This window comes from Pan troglodytes, chromosome 2 (assembly GCF_028858775.2).
Source record: "Pan troglodytes isolate AG18354 chromosome 2, NHGRI_mPanTro3-v2.0_pri, whole genome shotgun sequence".
In the NCBI taxonomy this organism is placed as follows: domain Eukaryota; kingdom Metazoa; phylum Chordata; class Mammalia; order Primates; family Hominidae; genus Pan; species Pan troglodytes.
Window position 1 is genome coordinate 159,105,067 of NC_086015.1, and position 17,041 is coordinate 159,122,107.

The window sequence follows — 17,041 nt, forward strand, 5'->3', positions numbered from 1 at the left end:
AAGATTTGTTGAAATAAGACTTTCTTAACTGGTTTAAGTACTACTTGAGTTTTATCCTTAACTAAGTCCATGACTTTTTTGTTTTTTTAATAGCACTAAGAATCTTATATCCTAGAGTTCTTTAGCAGATTAAGGGGTACTGGGCAGTCCCATGGTGGTTATCCTTTGTGAAACTAAATATAATAGAATCTAGAGGTCTTGATTATTAAGTATGTGTTTTATAGAATTTTAGCTTCTGTTTTTTTTGTTTTTGTTGTTTTTTTTTTTTTTTTTTGAGACGGAGTCTCGCTCTGTCACCCAGGCTGGAGTGCAGTGGTGTGATCTCTGCTCACTGCAAGCTCCGCCTCCCAGGTTCACACCATTCTCCTGCCTCAGCCTCCTAAGTGGCTGGGACTACAGGCGCCCGCCACCATGCCCGGCTAATTTTTTGTATTTTTAGTAGAGACAGGGTTTTGCCATGTTAGCCAGGATGGTCTCGATCTCCTGACCTCGTGATCCACGCACCTCGGCCTCCCAAAGTGCTGGGATTACAGGTGTGAGCCACCATGCCTGGCGTTAGCTTCTGTATTTTTAAGGAGTTAGGTTATAGATCTACCCTTAGGGGTAACCCCATCCCCCTTTAGAATTGTTATCTTAAATATCTCATATTTATCATCTGAGTAGCTTGTCTTCCATCTCTCTTTTGCAGGACACACACTAACAAATGTTTACCACATCTCAGGTTGCCCATACAAAGTTCAAAAGGTGCTTTTGAGCTCATTGAAGTTGCTGTTTTTTTAAAAAATGATCTAGCTTGCTGACTATTTTTTTTTTTCTCTCACTGTTTTGGTTTTTATTTTTTAAAATTTTTTGTAGACATGGGGTTTTGCCACATTGCCCAGGCTGGTCTCGAGCTCCTGGGCTCAAGCAATCTGCCCGTCTCTGTTTCCCAAAGTGCTGTGATTACAGGTTTGAGCCTCCATGCCCGGCCTTACTGAGATTTTTTTTTAAATAAATTTGACTTATGTTGTATTGTTCTTCTGGATGTATTATAAATCTAGCAATATACTTTGTATATTTTTATATGACAGGGAATCACTATTTAAAAAGTGTGTTGCAGTCCAAATTTGTAAGTAAGTTTTGATTAGATTTTACAATGCCTTTTTCTTTGAAATACAGATAAATCAGATTTATCTGCAAACTCAAAGTGAGTTAGAGAGTATCTTAAATTGAATAAAGGGCCTAAGTATACCTTCATTGTGTGAGTGGGCATGTGTGGCAAACTGGAGAGCATGTGCAGCTTGAAGGTGCAAGCCTCTTTATGATTCCAGTTGGTTGTAGTTATGCAGGAGTGAAGGCCCAGTGTTTCCAGATTTTTTTTTCCCTGAAGAAATTCCAGAAATCTGAATTTTTGTGAAATTCTTGATATTAAAATGTTTAAGTTTTTTTGAGTGAATACTCATGGCCAGTGTAGATGTATTAGTGGCCAGGAGAGGAACATAGGCCTCAGTTTGCAGTTTTCCCTTATTATAGTAGTTTGACTCCCAAGTTAACCCATGCTCTGCAAATTATAAGATAGCTAAATTATACTACTGACCTGATTTCTGAGAGCAGGGCATGTGGGGGCAGAAGTGTTACTAGCTCCCTTTCCTGGGCTCAGGGAAAATTGTTGGGGATGGTGGATGCTGTAAACAGGCAAAGTTGGGTAATGTATACTTTCTATTCTGCTGTCTTTTGTTGTAGAGTATTTTGCTCTGAGCCATCCAGGGCCTTCATAATACCTTCAGTTGTTGTTCTTTGACCTGCTAGGCTCTGAGAAGACCTGTATTTTCACCATCTCTAGAGTTCTTACGTACTTCTTCCATTGATAAGGAAACAAGTAAAGCAAATCCATGCTAAGTATCACAGATAGAAACATTGGTATTATCTATTTGGAAGTTTGTGCTTATTAACAAGTAAATGCTGAATTGATAGACTTCTAAACATTGCAGTAAAGTACAGTAAAAATAATTAAACCGTGTAGGATGACAATTCGCTGTGATATAATTAGAATTTGCTACATTCTACCAAAAACAACGCAATTTCTGGATCTGTGTTGTTTCCCTCAGTGGTACAAGGGAGAGAGGGCATAGACCTTGTATAAAAATTAACAGAGATTCTTCACTGATTGTTCCTTAAACCACAGTGCTATTATCATCTCTGGAGGACCTAATTCTGTGTATGCTGAAGATGCTCCATGGTTTGATCCAGCAATATTCACTATTGGCAAGCCTGTTCTTGGAATTTGCTATGGCATGCAGGTATGTCAGCAAATTTGTTTTGAAAGCTTACTTATATTTTATTCTGTTTGTGAGTCATACTGTATTAGTATTTTCTCTCTTTAGGATATTTAGGATACTTAGTTGGATGAGATAACTTGTGCATGTTACAACTATGTGAATTGCCACACTAGTATGGCAGAGCTGGCCTGATAGGGAATCTATTTTCAAAGTAGTAAGTACACTGTTTCATGTAACAAAACACTATCCATTTAAAAAAACCTTGGACATGCAAATTTACATAAAATTTTCAGAAATAGTACACAGAGCTCCTGTATACCTTTACCCAGTACTCCAGTTGTTGACATTTTTGAACCGTTTGAAAGTTGCACACGTGATGCCCTGTTACTTATATTTCCTAAATATTAGGACACTCTTACTGCATAACCACAGTACAACTATCCAGGTCAGAAAAGTTAACATTTACTCATTGTTAGAATCTAATCCACAGACTCCTTCACATTTCACAGTTTGTCTCATTAATATCCCTTATAGGCCACAGATCAGTCAGGACTATGTGTTGTTTTTAGTTGTTGTTTCTTTAGACTCTTTCAGTCTGAAATAGTTTCTCAGTGTTTCCTTCTCTTTCATGAGCTTGAAAGTATTTTTAAAAAGTACGTGTTAATTATTTTGTAGAACATTTCCCAACTTTGGTTTCTGTGATGATTCCTCATTGTTAGATTCAGGTTATGAACTTTTGGCAGGAGTATCACAGAATTGGTGCTGTGCTTTTCAGAGCATCTTATCAGGAGGCACACGGTGTGGATTTGTGGCATGACAGGTGATGTTAACTTGGATTATTTGGGTAAGATGGTGTCTGTCGGGTGTCTCCATTGTAACATTAATTAATAAGTATATGTGCCTTGGTTTTATATCAAAAGTAAGAATAGGCCAGGCGTGGTAGCTCATGTCTGTAATCTTAGCACTTTGGGAGGCCGAGGCGGGTGGATCACCTGAAGTCAGGAGTTCGAGACCAGCCTGACCAACATGGGGAAACCCTGTCTCTATTAAAAATACAAAAGTTTGGCCAGGCGCAGTGGCTCACGCCTGTGATCCCAGCACTTTGGGAGGCCGAGGCGGGTGGATCACCTGAGGTCGGGAGTTCGAGACCAGCCTGACCAACATGGAGAAACCCCCGTCTCTACTAAAAATACAAAATTAGCTGGGTGTGGTGGCGCATGACTGTAATCCCAGCTCCTTGGGAGGCTGAGGCAGGAGAATCGCTTAAACCTGGGAGGCGGAGGTTGCGGTGAATGGAGATCATGCCGTTGCACTCCAGCCTGAGTGACAAGAGCAAAACTCCTTCTCAAAAAAAAAAAGTAAGAATAAGTAGGGACTTACTGAGATCTTGAGATAAGATACTCTTCTTTTTTTTTTTTTCAATTACTTTGTTTTTAGAGGGGTTTTAGGTTCACAGCAAAATTAAGAAGGTATAGAAATATCTTATATACCTCCAACCTCTACACATGCATAGCTTCTTCCATTATCAACATCCCACACCAGAGTGATACATTTGATATAACTGATGAACCTACATCAACACATCATTATTCCCAAAGTCCTTAGTTTAGATTAGTGTTCATTCTTGATTTTTGTACATTCTATTGTTTTGGACAAATGTATAATGACATATATCTACCATTGTAGTATTATACATTTTCGACTGCCCAATCCTTTGTGCTTTACCTGTTCATCCCCCAAATCCTGGCAACCACTGATATTTTTTTATCGTCTTTATAGTTTTGCCTTTTTCAGCATGTCATGTAGTTGGAATCATACAGTATGTAGCCTTTTCAGATTGGCTTCTTTCACTTAGTAATGTGCATTTAAAGTTCTTCCATGTCTTTTCAGTCTGGGTAGCTAATTTCTTTTTAGCACTGAATAATATTCCATTGTATGGAGGTATCACAGTTCATTCACTCACTCATTCAGTAAGTGACAGTTTACTTACTCATCTACTAACGTCTTGGTGACTTCCAAGTTTTGGTAATTATGAATAAAGGTGCTATGAACATCCATGTACAGGTTTTTGTGTGGACATAAATGTTCAACTTTTTCAGTATATTCTAAGGAGAGTGATTACTAAGTTGTTAAGAGTATGTTTAGTTTTGTAAGAAACTGCCAAAACTGTGTTCCAAAGTGGGTGTATAATTTTGCATTTTACAGTAAAAGCCTCTTCTTTCCTTTCAAAGTTCTTTGAAAAGTGTTTGATTATGAGTTTGACTTGGCAAAAAGAAAGATTTTTTTCCATCTAGTAGTCTTAGAAGAGCCTGCACCCTGATTGAGTTGAATATTGGATATTGGCTGGCTTCTTTTTTTTTTTTGTCCCAAGGTGTAATATATTTATATAATTTATTGATTTTCTTTGTCAGAGTACTCAGTGTTAATCATATAGCACAACTTATATTAAATGGTTGTTAGTATATTGAGAGGCTTTGTAACATTTCCTAAGGAAGAATCTCACAAGATATATTTTTAAGGCCTCCTTATAGTGAAATAAGTCTGAAAAATGCTCCTTTAATTTAAGAGATAATGACTTAGTGTTTCCCCATTATGTCAGTTTCCTGATATAATTATAAGGCCAAATTGTTCTGTCATTCACTAGGATGTTTTATAGCCAAAGCCAGGCCTGCTGATGTTAAATGCATAACAATTTTTGCCTTTATTATCATCTGAACTTTTGTAGTAAGATAATGGGATATGCCGATCTTGGTTATTTGGGCAGAATTTGTCCTTCCATAAAATAATGATATAGATGATGCCGTCTAGCTAACGTGTTGTTTGTAAAGGACTGCCACTTAGTGACTAGGTTGGGTAATTTTAGGACCTAAGTGTATACCTTTGCCCCCCATGACATTCTGAAATTTGAGCAATTTCAGTGTCTTATATACCATCTTTTCCCATTAACTGGACTCTCCTGTCAGAGGCTTTCTAATTGCTTCCTGGTGATTCTTTGCTTTAGAAGAAAAATGTCTATACTGCTCCCTTTATATCCCTTAACTGATTTACATCCCCCAGCCTAAAAAATAGAATATTGGTAGAGCTTTTGAAACTTTGTATGTCTCCATTCACATTCTTCTCTTCCTATCAGAGGTGACCAACTTTCCTGAATTTTGTTATTCATTCCCTTTCTTTTTTTTATAGCTTTATGCATATGTTTATATTCCTAAATAATATATTAGTTTTGCCGATTGACCTATATATAAGTGAAGTCATACTACCTGTATTTTCAACTTTGGTTTTGAGATTCATTCATGTTAGTACATTTTATTGTAAATTATTCATTTTCACTATTGAATTTGTTTGAATATAGCATGTTACTTTTACATTCCAGTGTTCATAATGTTGGCTTTCTAGTTTCTTTCTATTATAGACAATATTGCCATGAATATTTTTTTACTTGTTTTCTGGTGTTATACATACACAGAATTTTCTCTAGGGTAACTGGCAGTAGGAATGCTGGGTCATAATGTACATTTTCAGCTTCACTAGGTAAATGATATTTTTTCCCTCAGTTTATGTTCCCACAGCAATATATAAAAAATCTTCTGCTCTATATCCCTGCCAACCCTTGACATGATTAGATTTTTTTTTTTTGTATTTTCTTATCTGCAAAGGTATTAAATGGGGGTCACGTTGTAGTTTTATTTATTTATTTATTTATTTATTTTTATTTTTATTTTTTTTTCTTTTTTATTGATCATTCTTGGGTGCTTCTCGCAGAGGGGGATTTGGCAGGGTCACAGGACAATAGTGGAGGGAAGGTCAGCAGATAAACAAGTGAACAAAGTTCTCTGGTTTTCCTAGGCAGAGGACCCTGCGGCCTTCCGCCGTGTTTGTGTCCCTGGGTACTTGAGATTAGGGAGTGGTGATGACTCTTAACGAACATGCTGCCTTCAAGCATCTGTTTAACAAAGCACATCTTGCACCGCCCTTAATCCATTCAACCCTGAGTGGATACAGCACATGTTTCAGAGAGCACAGGGTTGGGGGTAAGGTCACAGATCAACAGGATCCCAAGGCAGAAGAATTTTTCTTAGTACAGAACAAAATGAAAAGTCTCCCATGTCTACCTCTCCCTACACAGACACGGCAACCATCCGATTTCTCAGTCTTTTCCCCACCTTTCCCCCCTTTCTATTCCACAAAACCACCATTGTCTTCATGGCCCGTTCTCAATGAGCTGTTGAGTACACCTCCCAGATGGGGTGGTGGCCGGGCAGAGGAGCTCCTCACTTCCCAGTAGGGGCGGCCGGGCAGAAGCGCCCCTCACCTCCCGGACGGGGCGGCTGGCCGGGCGGGGGGCTGACCCCCCCCACCTCCCTCCCGGACGGGGCGGCTGGCCGGGCGGGGGGCTGACCCCCCACCTCCCTCCCGGACAGGGCGGCTGGCCGGGCAGAGGGGCTCCTCACTTCCCAGTAGGGGCGGCCGGGCAGAGGCGCCCCTCACCTCCCGGACGGGACGGCTGGCCGGGCGGGGGGCTGACCCCCCCACCTCCCTCCCGGACGAGGAGGGAGGACGCTCCTCACTTCTCAGACGGGGTGGCTGCCGGGCGGAGGGGCTCCTCACTTCTCAGACGGGGCGGTTGCCAGGCAGAGGGTCTCCTCACTTCTCAGACAGGGCGGCCGGGCAGAGACACTCCTCACATCCCGGACGGGGCGGCAGGGCAGAGGTGCTCCCCACATCTCAGACGATGGGCGGCCGGGCAGAGATGCTCCTCACTTCCCAGATGTGATGGCGGCCGGGAAGAGGAGCTCCTCACTTCCTAGATGGGATGGCGGCCGGGCAGAGACGCTCCTCACTTTCCAGACTGGGCAGCCAGGCAGAGGGGCTCCTCACATCCCAGACGATGGGCGGTCAGGCGGAGACGCTCCTCACTTCCCAGACGGGGTGGCTGCCAGGCAGAGGCTGCAATCTCGGCACTTAGGGAGGCCAAGGCAGGCGGCTGCGAGGTGGTTGTAGCGAGCCGAGATCACGCCACTGCACTCCAGCCTGGGCGCCATTGAGCACTGAGTTAACGAGACTCCGTCTGCAATCCCGGCACCTCGGGAGGCCGAGGCTGGCGGATCACTCGCGGTTAGGAGCTGGAGACCAGCCCAGCCGACACATCGAAACCCCGTCTCCACCAAAAAAATACGAAAACCAGTCAGGCGTGGCGGCACGTGCCTGCAATCGCAGGCACTCGGCAGGCTGAGGCAGGAGAATCGGGCAGGGAGGTTGCAGTGAGCTGAGATGGCAGCAGTACCGTCCAGCTTCGGCTCGGCATCAGAGGGAGACCGTGGAAAGAGGGGAGAGGGGAGAGGGGGGAGGGGGGAGGGGAGAGGGGAGAGGGAGCTCTATCTACCACACAGTCTTCTGTAGCATTGTTTGACGTTGTAGTCTTAAAGTTAATTTTCCTTGTTATTGTAAGATTCATATGTTTATTTGCCATTTGTGTTTACTATAGACACTTGTTCATTTTTATATTAAATTGTCTTTGTTATTGTGTTGTGGGAGCCTTTATATATTCTGGATACTAAACTTTTCCCAACTATATATATTGCAGATACCTTCTGGATTGTGACTCGTCTCTTCACTCTTTATGGTTTCACTTGGCTTCTTTATATACTCCCACAAGATTTTGTCAAATTATTTTTATTGGGCAGAATTTCCTTCCCTTTCTCCCTTCCCAATCTAAAACTTATAAAACTTTGACATATAAGAAAGATAAGAGGAGATGATCTGATTAGGTGGTGGACCTGGACCTGGAGTACTATATGGCTTTCTTTGAGGCAGTTAGAACCTTGGGGTTTATCCAGGAATCCATACTGGCCACATACTTTGCTAGGGCCCTTGGGCTGTGAAGAGACCTGAAGACATGGAGGAGAGAACATAGTCTATTTTGATAATCACTTTAGTTTGAATGGACTGGAGTAGGAAATGAGGGGGAAGGTGAATCCAAAAATTAGACAAGGGCCAAGTAAGGAAGTCTTGTGTTTAATATAAGGAACTTGGATTTTATCCTGTAGACCAGGCATCAGTAAGCTATGGCCTATAGACCAAATCTGGCCTACCACCTGTTTTTGCATGACCTGCAAGCAAAGAATGATTTTTTACATTGTTAAATGATTGGGAAATTGAATAAAAATTATATTTTGTGATGTGTGAAAAATAAAATTCAAGTCTGTGTCCATGATAAGGTTTTATTGCAACAGTCACACCCATTTCTTTGTAAGTACTGTCTATGGATGCTTTTGAGCTGCAGTGGCAAGAGCTAAATAGTTGCTACAGACACAGTAGGGCCTGCAGAGGCCAATATTTTTCTCTGGCCCTTTAAGAAAATTTACCAACCCTTGCTGTAGATGCTAGAGGGCTAATGAAGAATTTAATCATAGACTAACACAATCATCTTTGTATTGTAGTAGCTAACATTGGTAGGTCTCTAGAATATTGCTGGAAGATGGGCAAGACTAGAGTCAAGGGAAATGATTAGACTGTAGCAATGTTTCTTAAATTGCATATTAGTTAATGTGCTACAGAACAGAGTTTTGTTTTTGAGTCTTTAGTTTGACAAATACTGTGTTAAACAAGTGCTAGCAGGTGTCTTTACTGCTGGAGTGAGTTCAAACCTTTATTGTGGGACAGTTTACTGTGAATGCCTAAGAGGATAATGTAGAGGGCACCATTTGCTAATGGTTTTGAAGAATATGCTACTCTGAGTTATAAGAATGAACATTTATTTAAGTCATCTGTCTTATTTTCTGTCAGGGGATGGGTCAACCTGCATTACACATTGTTAAGGCAGATATCTTCTGATATCTGTTGTGGAACAGATGCACTAAGATGAGTGGGAGTGTTTATATCACTGCAGATTTAATGTTTGCAAAAATCTTCTGTATATTTATCTGATATGGGAAGTTTGGAGCATGTAAATGATAAATAAGAAAAGAAGATTGATTAACAGTGGAGGTGCTGAATTGAAGAGACCATTTGAAATCAGTTGATAAGCGTATGGGACTTGAACAGATGAGCTTAACTGAAAGGCCAGATTTTCTTGCTTATCCCATCTCTATAGCACAGCCTTCGGCAGGCTTTCAGACTGTTCCTTTGGAGCCAAAGACTAAATAGCTTGGAAAAATTTATTGTCTAATTCTTGTTCTGGTACAAGGTTCTTGTTGTCTGCTGTATCTTTTTCTAAACTCAGAATACCTTTTAAAATGCTTTTAAATCAAACTCAGGTGTAAGTAATTAAGATATCTCTATTTTTAAGCAGATGAATTCATTAAAGTACACTAAGTGGAAAATCTGCCAGTGTTTGACAGAAATTAACTGCAGGTCAAATTTTGAATCCAATTTTGTTTTGTAACAATGCTTGTTAATAACTGTATAGTTATATATAACAATACCAAATGGTCTACATTTATTAAACTCCTTTTATTTTGGGGATACAGGTATATCAGGTATTCTGAAAAGAAATAATATAAATTATTAAATCAGTATAACAAAATGGGTATTTTTCTTTTGATTTCTATTAACATTAATTTTTTTCTTTGAACAGATGATGAATAAGGTATTTGGAGGTACTGTGCACAAAAAAAGTGTCAGAGAAGATGGAGTTTTCAACATTAGTGTGGATAATACATGTTCATTATTCAGGTATTACATTTTTAGATGAATAAGAACAATAGTAATTAACTAAAGTTGATACTATTATTTTTAACAATTGGAGATTCTATAATTCATAAACAAAATTAAGGGTATAGTAGTGACCACAAGTGTAATTGTCATATTTGCCTTCCAGTTGAGTGTCAAGACAATGTGGGTTGGTGGTGATGTTAATAGGGAATAAGGAAGGTATTTAAGAAATTTGAAAACGCCCGTGCAGTTGTGGAACCCTACTTGGAATCGTATATTGTGATACCAACATTTGTATTTTCCCTTTTCACTCTTTGATCTGTTTTTAAAGATTATTATTTTTCTTTTTCTTTTTTTTTTCGAGACGGAGTGTCCCTCTGCCACCCGGGCTGGAGTGCAGTGGCACCATCTCAGCTCACTGCAACGTCCGCCTCCTGGGTTCAAGTGATTCTTCTGCCTCAGCCTCCCGAGTAGCTGGGACTACAGGCATGAACCACCACGCCCGGCTAATTTTTGTATTTTTAGTAGAGACAGGGTGTCACTATATTGGCCAGATTAGTCTCAAACTCCTAGACCTCGTGATCTGTCCACCTCGGCCTCCCAAAGTGCTGGGATTACAGGTGTGAGCCACTGCACCCTGCCGAAGATTATTATTTTTCAAAGGAAGATTAATAAAAAAGCCAAGGTTGCTCAAAATAATTTTTTAAACTGAAGTTACTCATTGTCAAAATGAGTTTGAAATCCAGTGCTTGTTCAGCTTCATAATGGAGAGGTGTTGACACTTACATTCATCCTTATTTCATGTGACTCATCTTGAGAAACATTTCAGGAATCTTGTATGTGATATACCAGAAGAAGCTTTAAACATAAAGATTTGGTTAAGATTTGACATTTTTCTGTCTTTCTAGTTCTAAAATTCTGGGACTCTATCACAACCTATACTATTCCTAAACAACAATGTCAACAACAAACCCCAAAATATCTTTTTGGCATTAATGTACTTTATCTTCTTGCTTTATTTTTAATTTACATTTTTATTCCTTAGTATTATTTATTATTTATTTTGTAATTTAATTTAATTTTTTTTTTTGAGACGGAGTCTCACTCTGTCGCACGCCCAGGCTGGAGTGCAGTGGCAAGATCTCGATTCACTGCAACCTCCACCTCCCGGGTTCAAGTGATTCTCCCACCTCAGTCTCCCAAGTAAGTGGGATTACAGGCAAAATTTTTTGTGTTTTTAGTAGAGATGGAGTTTCACCATATTGGCCAGGCTGGTCTTGAACTCCCGATCTCAGGTGATCTGCCTCGGCCTCCCAAAGTGCTGGGATTACAGGCATGAGCCACCGCGCCTGGCCGTTCCTTATTATTATTTAATATCGAGTTCTTAGTCAGATTTTCCATAACGTAAACAGTATATTTTTATGGTTGATTTGTTTGAATCAGGGTCCAGAGAAAGTGTACACATTACATTTGATTAATGTTACTTAAGTCTCGTAAGTAACACTTACTTAACTAAGTATCATTAATTTGTTTGGCACTAGAGGTCCACATTGGTACTGGGTTGTAATTGTTTCTAGGACTTTCAGATAACAGAGTTGGGCAGTACCTAGTCTTTTAGAATTGGGAAACAGAATCATTAGTGTATACTTATTTCCAGTTAAAATGAAAGATTATAGGGTTTTTACCTAACTCTTTTGATTTTGTATCTCCCTACTCTTAAGCTGAAAATGTTGATTGCTAATTATATTATTTGTTTTAACCTACAGTATGCCTGTATCTATACTGTACTTACAGTTACAGGATAACAGTTTCAGTACTAAGTCCTATTACTACTTACATAAGACTACCGAATGAAGTGTTAAGGTCTTTGAAATACCTCTGTTCTTAACATAAATCTCAACAGATATATAATGTTGAAATTATTGTTCTGTAATCTCTTGAAATTATTCCTGTGTGTCTGGTTATACTACCAACTTCATATATTTATTTGTTCTAGTTTCCTTCCAATTTTTATGGATTGCCTTTTTTAAGGTTTAAGGTTTTTTATTGGCTTTATTTGTAATGGACATAATATTTGAATTCTAGCAGTATTCCATTGTCACTTTTTTTTTTCTGTTTTTCTAATCATGTATGGCAAGCTTGTGTTTCTAAAACAAAAGAACCCATGAATCATGTTTTTAATTAAGATATTTGTGTGTTTTATTTTTTGTACGTTTAGGGGCCTTCAGAAGGAAGAAGTTGTTTTGCTTACACATGGAGATAGTGTAGACAAAGTAGCTGATGGATTCAAGGTTGTGGCACGTTCTGGAAACATAGTAGCAGGTGAAAATTCTAAAAATTTTGCAGAGTTCATTTAAAAAACTTTATCTGAAGAGTAAGCATATGCTTCTGTATGAGGTACTCTTTGATTTTTCCTTTTTCTTCTGATTTTTCTTCTCTTTTTTTAAAGATAATAATGAATGTAGGATTAACTGTTACGAAGGGAATTTAATAATAGGAGGATTATCCAGAAGTCTCTCACTTACTGGTTTACTGGTTTGCTTTGAAATACGTTGAAAAATGTTCATCCTAATATAAGCTTTTCAAACATAAAACACTGTACTTTTGTAACTCAGGAAAAATTTGAGAACTCGCTGTTTTCATACTATACTATATTCAGAGTTACTTGTCTTTTATTCCTTTCTTAGGTATACATAGCCCATAGCACCCAAATAAGTACTCAAGACATTTCCCTGAACCAGGGTTGGCAAACTGTGACTTGTGGGTCAAATCTAGTCTTTTGCCTTTTTTTAATGTCCAGGAGCTAAGAATGATTTTTACATTATTAAAGGGTTATAATAAAATACAGGGACTGTGTATGTTGCACAGAACCTAAACTATTTACTCTCTAGTCCTTTGCAGAAAGTTTGCTGACCCATGCTCTTAAACCATTTTGTTCTCTAATTTTTTGAGGAAGGGGAATTGACTTTCTGGCTGTTTGGGGTTTTGACTTGCTTGCCTGAATAATGTAAATGGTCACTAATATTCCTGGAAGTTAGTAAAAGAAAAAGGTGGGTTTATCACTAAAGTTCTCTTTGAGATACCACACCTAAATAATAAGTTGAAAAAAAGATTTGTCATGGACATGCTGAATTTAGTAATCTGCCTGCCGTTACTTAACAGACATTAGCATAATGTATGCTAATATGTTAGCATAGGAATGCCCAAGAATGGTTTTATACTAAAAGTTTTTTACTTCATAAAAAAAGATCAACAGTGGTAGATAAGCTTGTGTATTTTTATTCATCCAACAAACATTCGAGTACCTATTATGTGTCATGCACAGTTCTAGGTGTCAAGGATTTAGCAATGAATAAAATAGGCCAGGTGCGGTGGCTCTCACCTATAATTCCAGCACCTTGGGAGACTGGAAGGTGGATAGCTTGAGGCCAGGAGTTCAATCCAGCCTGGGCACCATAGTGAGACCCCATCTCTACATAAAAATAATTTTAAAAAAATTAGCCAGGTGTGGTGATGCACATTTGCAGTCCTAGCTACTCAGGAGGCTGAGGTGGGAGAATCATTTGGCCCTAAGAGATCATGACTGCAGTGAGCTGTGGTTGTGCCCCTACACTCCATCCTGGGCAACAGAGCAAGACCCTCTCTCCTAAGAAGAAAACAAAACCCAAAACCAATATAGCAACAATGCTTGTTTAACACTGGAAAAAGGGAAAGTAAACAATAAAGAAATACAGAATATGTCAGAATCAGATAGTGTTTACATTGAAAAAATGGGGGAAGAGGGTATTCTGGAATATGTGTGATTAGGGTTGTTGCAATTTTATAGGCTATTCAGGGAAGGCATTCCTATAAGATGACATTGGACATGAAGAAAATAAGTGCTAACCTTTTTGGATATTTGGGGAAAGAGGAAACAGCAGTACAGAGATCCTGGGTGGGGACCATATTTGAGGAGCAGCAGGAATCCATGTGGTTGGAGCAGAGTAAGCATGGTGGGGAGAGTGAAAGAAGGTGAAGTTAGAGAGGTAGTTGGATGCCAGAACACAGGACCTTTGGGCCACTGCAATACTTTGGCTTTACTCATAGTGAGGTGGGGTTTTAAGTGAAGGAGAGATGTGATCTAATTTAAGGATTAAGCTGTGATGAGGAGAAAAGATACAGGGTGAAAGAGAAGCAAGAAGACAAGCTAGGAATTTATTGTAGTAATCAGGAGAGAGACAGTGTTGTCAGGATCAGGATAGTAGTGATGGATGCAGGAGGAAGATAAAGGGGAGGGTACCTGGAGAATCTCCCACCAGCCTGCCTACTGGGAGAACAGGGTGGGGCCACAGGAAGTTCTCACCCTTTGCAGGAGGGAGGAGCCTGGCCTTTCCTGTTCCTGTGTGGTGACCTCGGATTCAATCTGTGAGATGGGGGCCTGTTAACAGGAAGCCTTCTCACTTTGCTGAGAGTTTTTTTCCCTTTTTCTCAATAAATTCCATTCCCCCTTACCCTTCAAAGTGTCTGCGTGCCTGACTTTTCCTGGTCATGTGAAAAGAACCCGGTTTTTTCTACAGCAGTAGAAGAGGAAGTTGTTAGGACCAGGGTGGCAGAGATGGAAGTTGTCAGGACTAGGGTGATAGAGGTAGACATTGTTAGGAGTGATTGGATTCCACTGTTTTGAAGGCAGAGACAGAGGATTTGCTGTTAGATTGAATATGGAGTGGGGAAGAAAAAGTAGAATCAAGTTTTAGTTCCCAAGTTTTTTTGCCTGAGGAACCAAAAGGAAGATGTTTCTATTTACCTGATTGGAAAGACCTCAGGAGTTTGAGTTTGCATGTTAAATTCAAGATGGTTTATTAAACATCAAAACAAAGGTGCTGAGTAGGCAGTTGTATATATGAGCCTGGACTTTAGAGGAGAAAACTGGGCTGGAGGTATAAATTTGGGGGTGTACCAGCATACAGACAGAATTTTAAGGTGATGAGAGTATGAGATCTCTTAGAATATTTAGAAAAGAGATTTAAGGGCTGAGGACTGAGTAACTTCCATGTGTAGAGGTGGGCAAGATGAAGAGGAACCAGCAAAGAGATTCAGAAGGAATAGACAGTAAAATAAGTGAACCAAGAGAGTGGTATGCTGAGAGCCAAATAAAGTGTGAAGTACTGTGGTATAGTAGAATGAGTATGAGTTTGGGAGCCTGTCAGGCCTGATTTAGTTACTTAATTACCTGAGAGTTCATACAAGTTTCTTGATATCTCAGAGCCATAAAATAGGAGTAACACATGCACGTGTAAAATACCTAGCCTAACATCTATTGCCCCATAGGTAATATTTGCCAGAAACACATTTGTCAAGTAGTTGAATATATTTTTGTGGTTAATAGTAGTCAAGAAAGAAACAGTATATTCTGACAAGTCTAATATATGAGATTCTTTTAATATAAGAACTTGGTAGCTGTACAATGCATTTGAAAGCCATGTGCAACTGAGAACCAAAATTGAATTATCAATGCACTAGATAGACAAGGCAACTGAAGTAACTTGGGTGGAGAGGTGAGAATACTGTGAAACAATCTCTATGTGGGACTTAATGTACGTCCTATACCTCATTAATTGCTGTGTCAAGAAAGACCTTTATAAAGAAAGGTTATAGCAATGTAGTTTTTGTCTTTGTTATGTATTTCCTGTTCCTATAGCTAAAAATCCACTGAGACATACCAGTTTTAACATTTATAGAGGAAGAAGGCTGGGTGCAGTGGCACACACCTGTAATCCCAGCACTTTGGGAGGCCGAGGCAGGAGGATTACTTGAGCCCAGGAGTTCAACAGGCAACAAGATAAAACCCCATCTCTTCAAAATATTTAAAAATTAGCTGAGTGTGGTGGCATGCACCTGTTGTTCCAGCTACTCAGGAGGCTGAGGTGGAAGGATCACTTGAGCCCAGGAGATCGAGACTATAGTGAGCTATGATTACACCTCTGCACTCCAGCCTGGGTGACAGAGCAGTAAATACCCTGTCTAAAAAATAAAATAAAATAGGCCGGGCGCAGTGGCTCACGCCTGTAATCCCAGCACTTTGGGAGGCTGAGATGGGCGGATTACAAGGTCAGGAGATCAAGACCAGCCTGGCCAATATGGTGAAACCCTGTCTCTACTAAAAATATAAAAGAAATAAGCCGAGCGTGGTGGCACGCACCTGTTGTTCCAGCTACTCGGGAGGCTGAGGCAGAAGAATAGTTTGGACATGGGAGGCAGAGGTGACAAGTGAGCCAAGATCGCACCGCTGCACTCCAGCCTGGGCAACAGAGCGAGACTCCGTCTCAAAACAAAACAAAACAAAACAAAAAACAAACAAACAAATAAAATTGGCTGGGAGCAGTGGCTCATGCCTGTAATCCTAGCACTTTGGGAGGCTGAGGCAGGTGAATCACTTGAGGCCAGGAGTTTGAGGCCACCTGGCCAACATAGTGAAACCCTATCTCTACTAGAAATACAAAAAATCAGCTTGGCGTGGTGGCACACGCCTGTAATGCCAGCTACTTGGGAGCCTGAGGCATGAGAATTGCTTGAACCCAGGAGGCAGAGGTTGCAGTGAGCCGAGATCATGCCACTGTACTCCAGCCTGGGCGACAGAGCGAGACTCTGTCTCAAAAAAAAAAAAAAAAAAATGAAACCATAGAGGCAGAGATTGTGAGAAATTAATTGTGGTTATTGCTTGAGTCTTTTCAGCATGAAAAAATTTTAATTTGTGACTATTTTCTCTATAAAGGCATAGCAAATGAATCTAAAAAGTTATATGGAGCACAGTTCCACCCTGAAGTTGGCCTTACAGAAAATGGAAAAGTAATACTGAAGAATTTCCTTTATGATATAGCTGGATGCAGTGGAACCTTCACCGTGCAGAACAGAGAACTTGAGTGTATTCGAGAGATCAAAGAGAGAGTAGGCACGTCAAAAGTTTTGGTAAGCAAATTATTATCTGGAAGTCTACAAATTTATATCAATAATATTGGAATCCAGGAGTTAGAGTCCTCAACACAGCCCTTAAATGTTCTACAGTTTTAGAGTGCTTTTCCAGTTACCATACATATCTTTGGTATAAATAGCACTTTTAGGTAAAGATTTAAGCCAATAGTGTTTATTTTCTT

At 39.9% G+C, this 17,041-nt stretch overlaps 1 protein-coding gene across 8 annotated transcripts in view; it reads left to right on the plus strand.

Moving 5' to 3' along the window:
* GMPS (guanine monophosphate synthase) overlaps nucleotides 1-17,041 on the plus strand; it is a 70,073-nt gene that overhangs the window by 26,357 nt on the left and 26,675 nt on the right. For all 8 annotated transcript variants that reach the window (XM_054681206.2, XM_024355778.3, XM_024355777.3 and 5 more), the window contains 4 exons: nucleotides 2,165-2,279; nucleotides 9,835-9,932; nucleotides 12,130-12,233; nucleotides 16,663-16,856. In XM_054681206.2, the coding sequence (XP_054537181.1) occupies nucleotides 2,165-2,279; nucleotides 9,835-9,932; nucleotides 12,130-12,233; nucleotides 16,663-16,856 (511 nt within the window). The remainder of the gene's footprint in view (nucleotides 1-2,164; nucleotides 2,280-9,834; nucleotides 9,933-12,129; nucleotides 12,234-16,662; nucleotides 16,857-17,041) is intronic.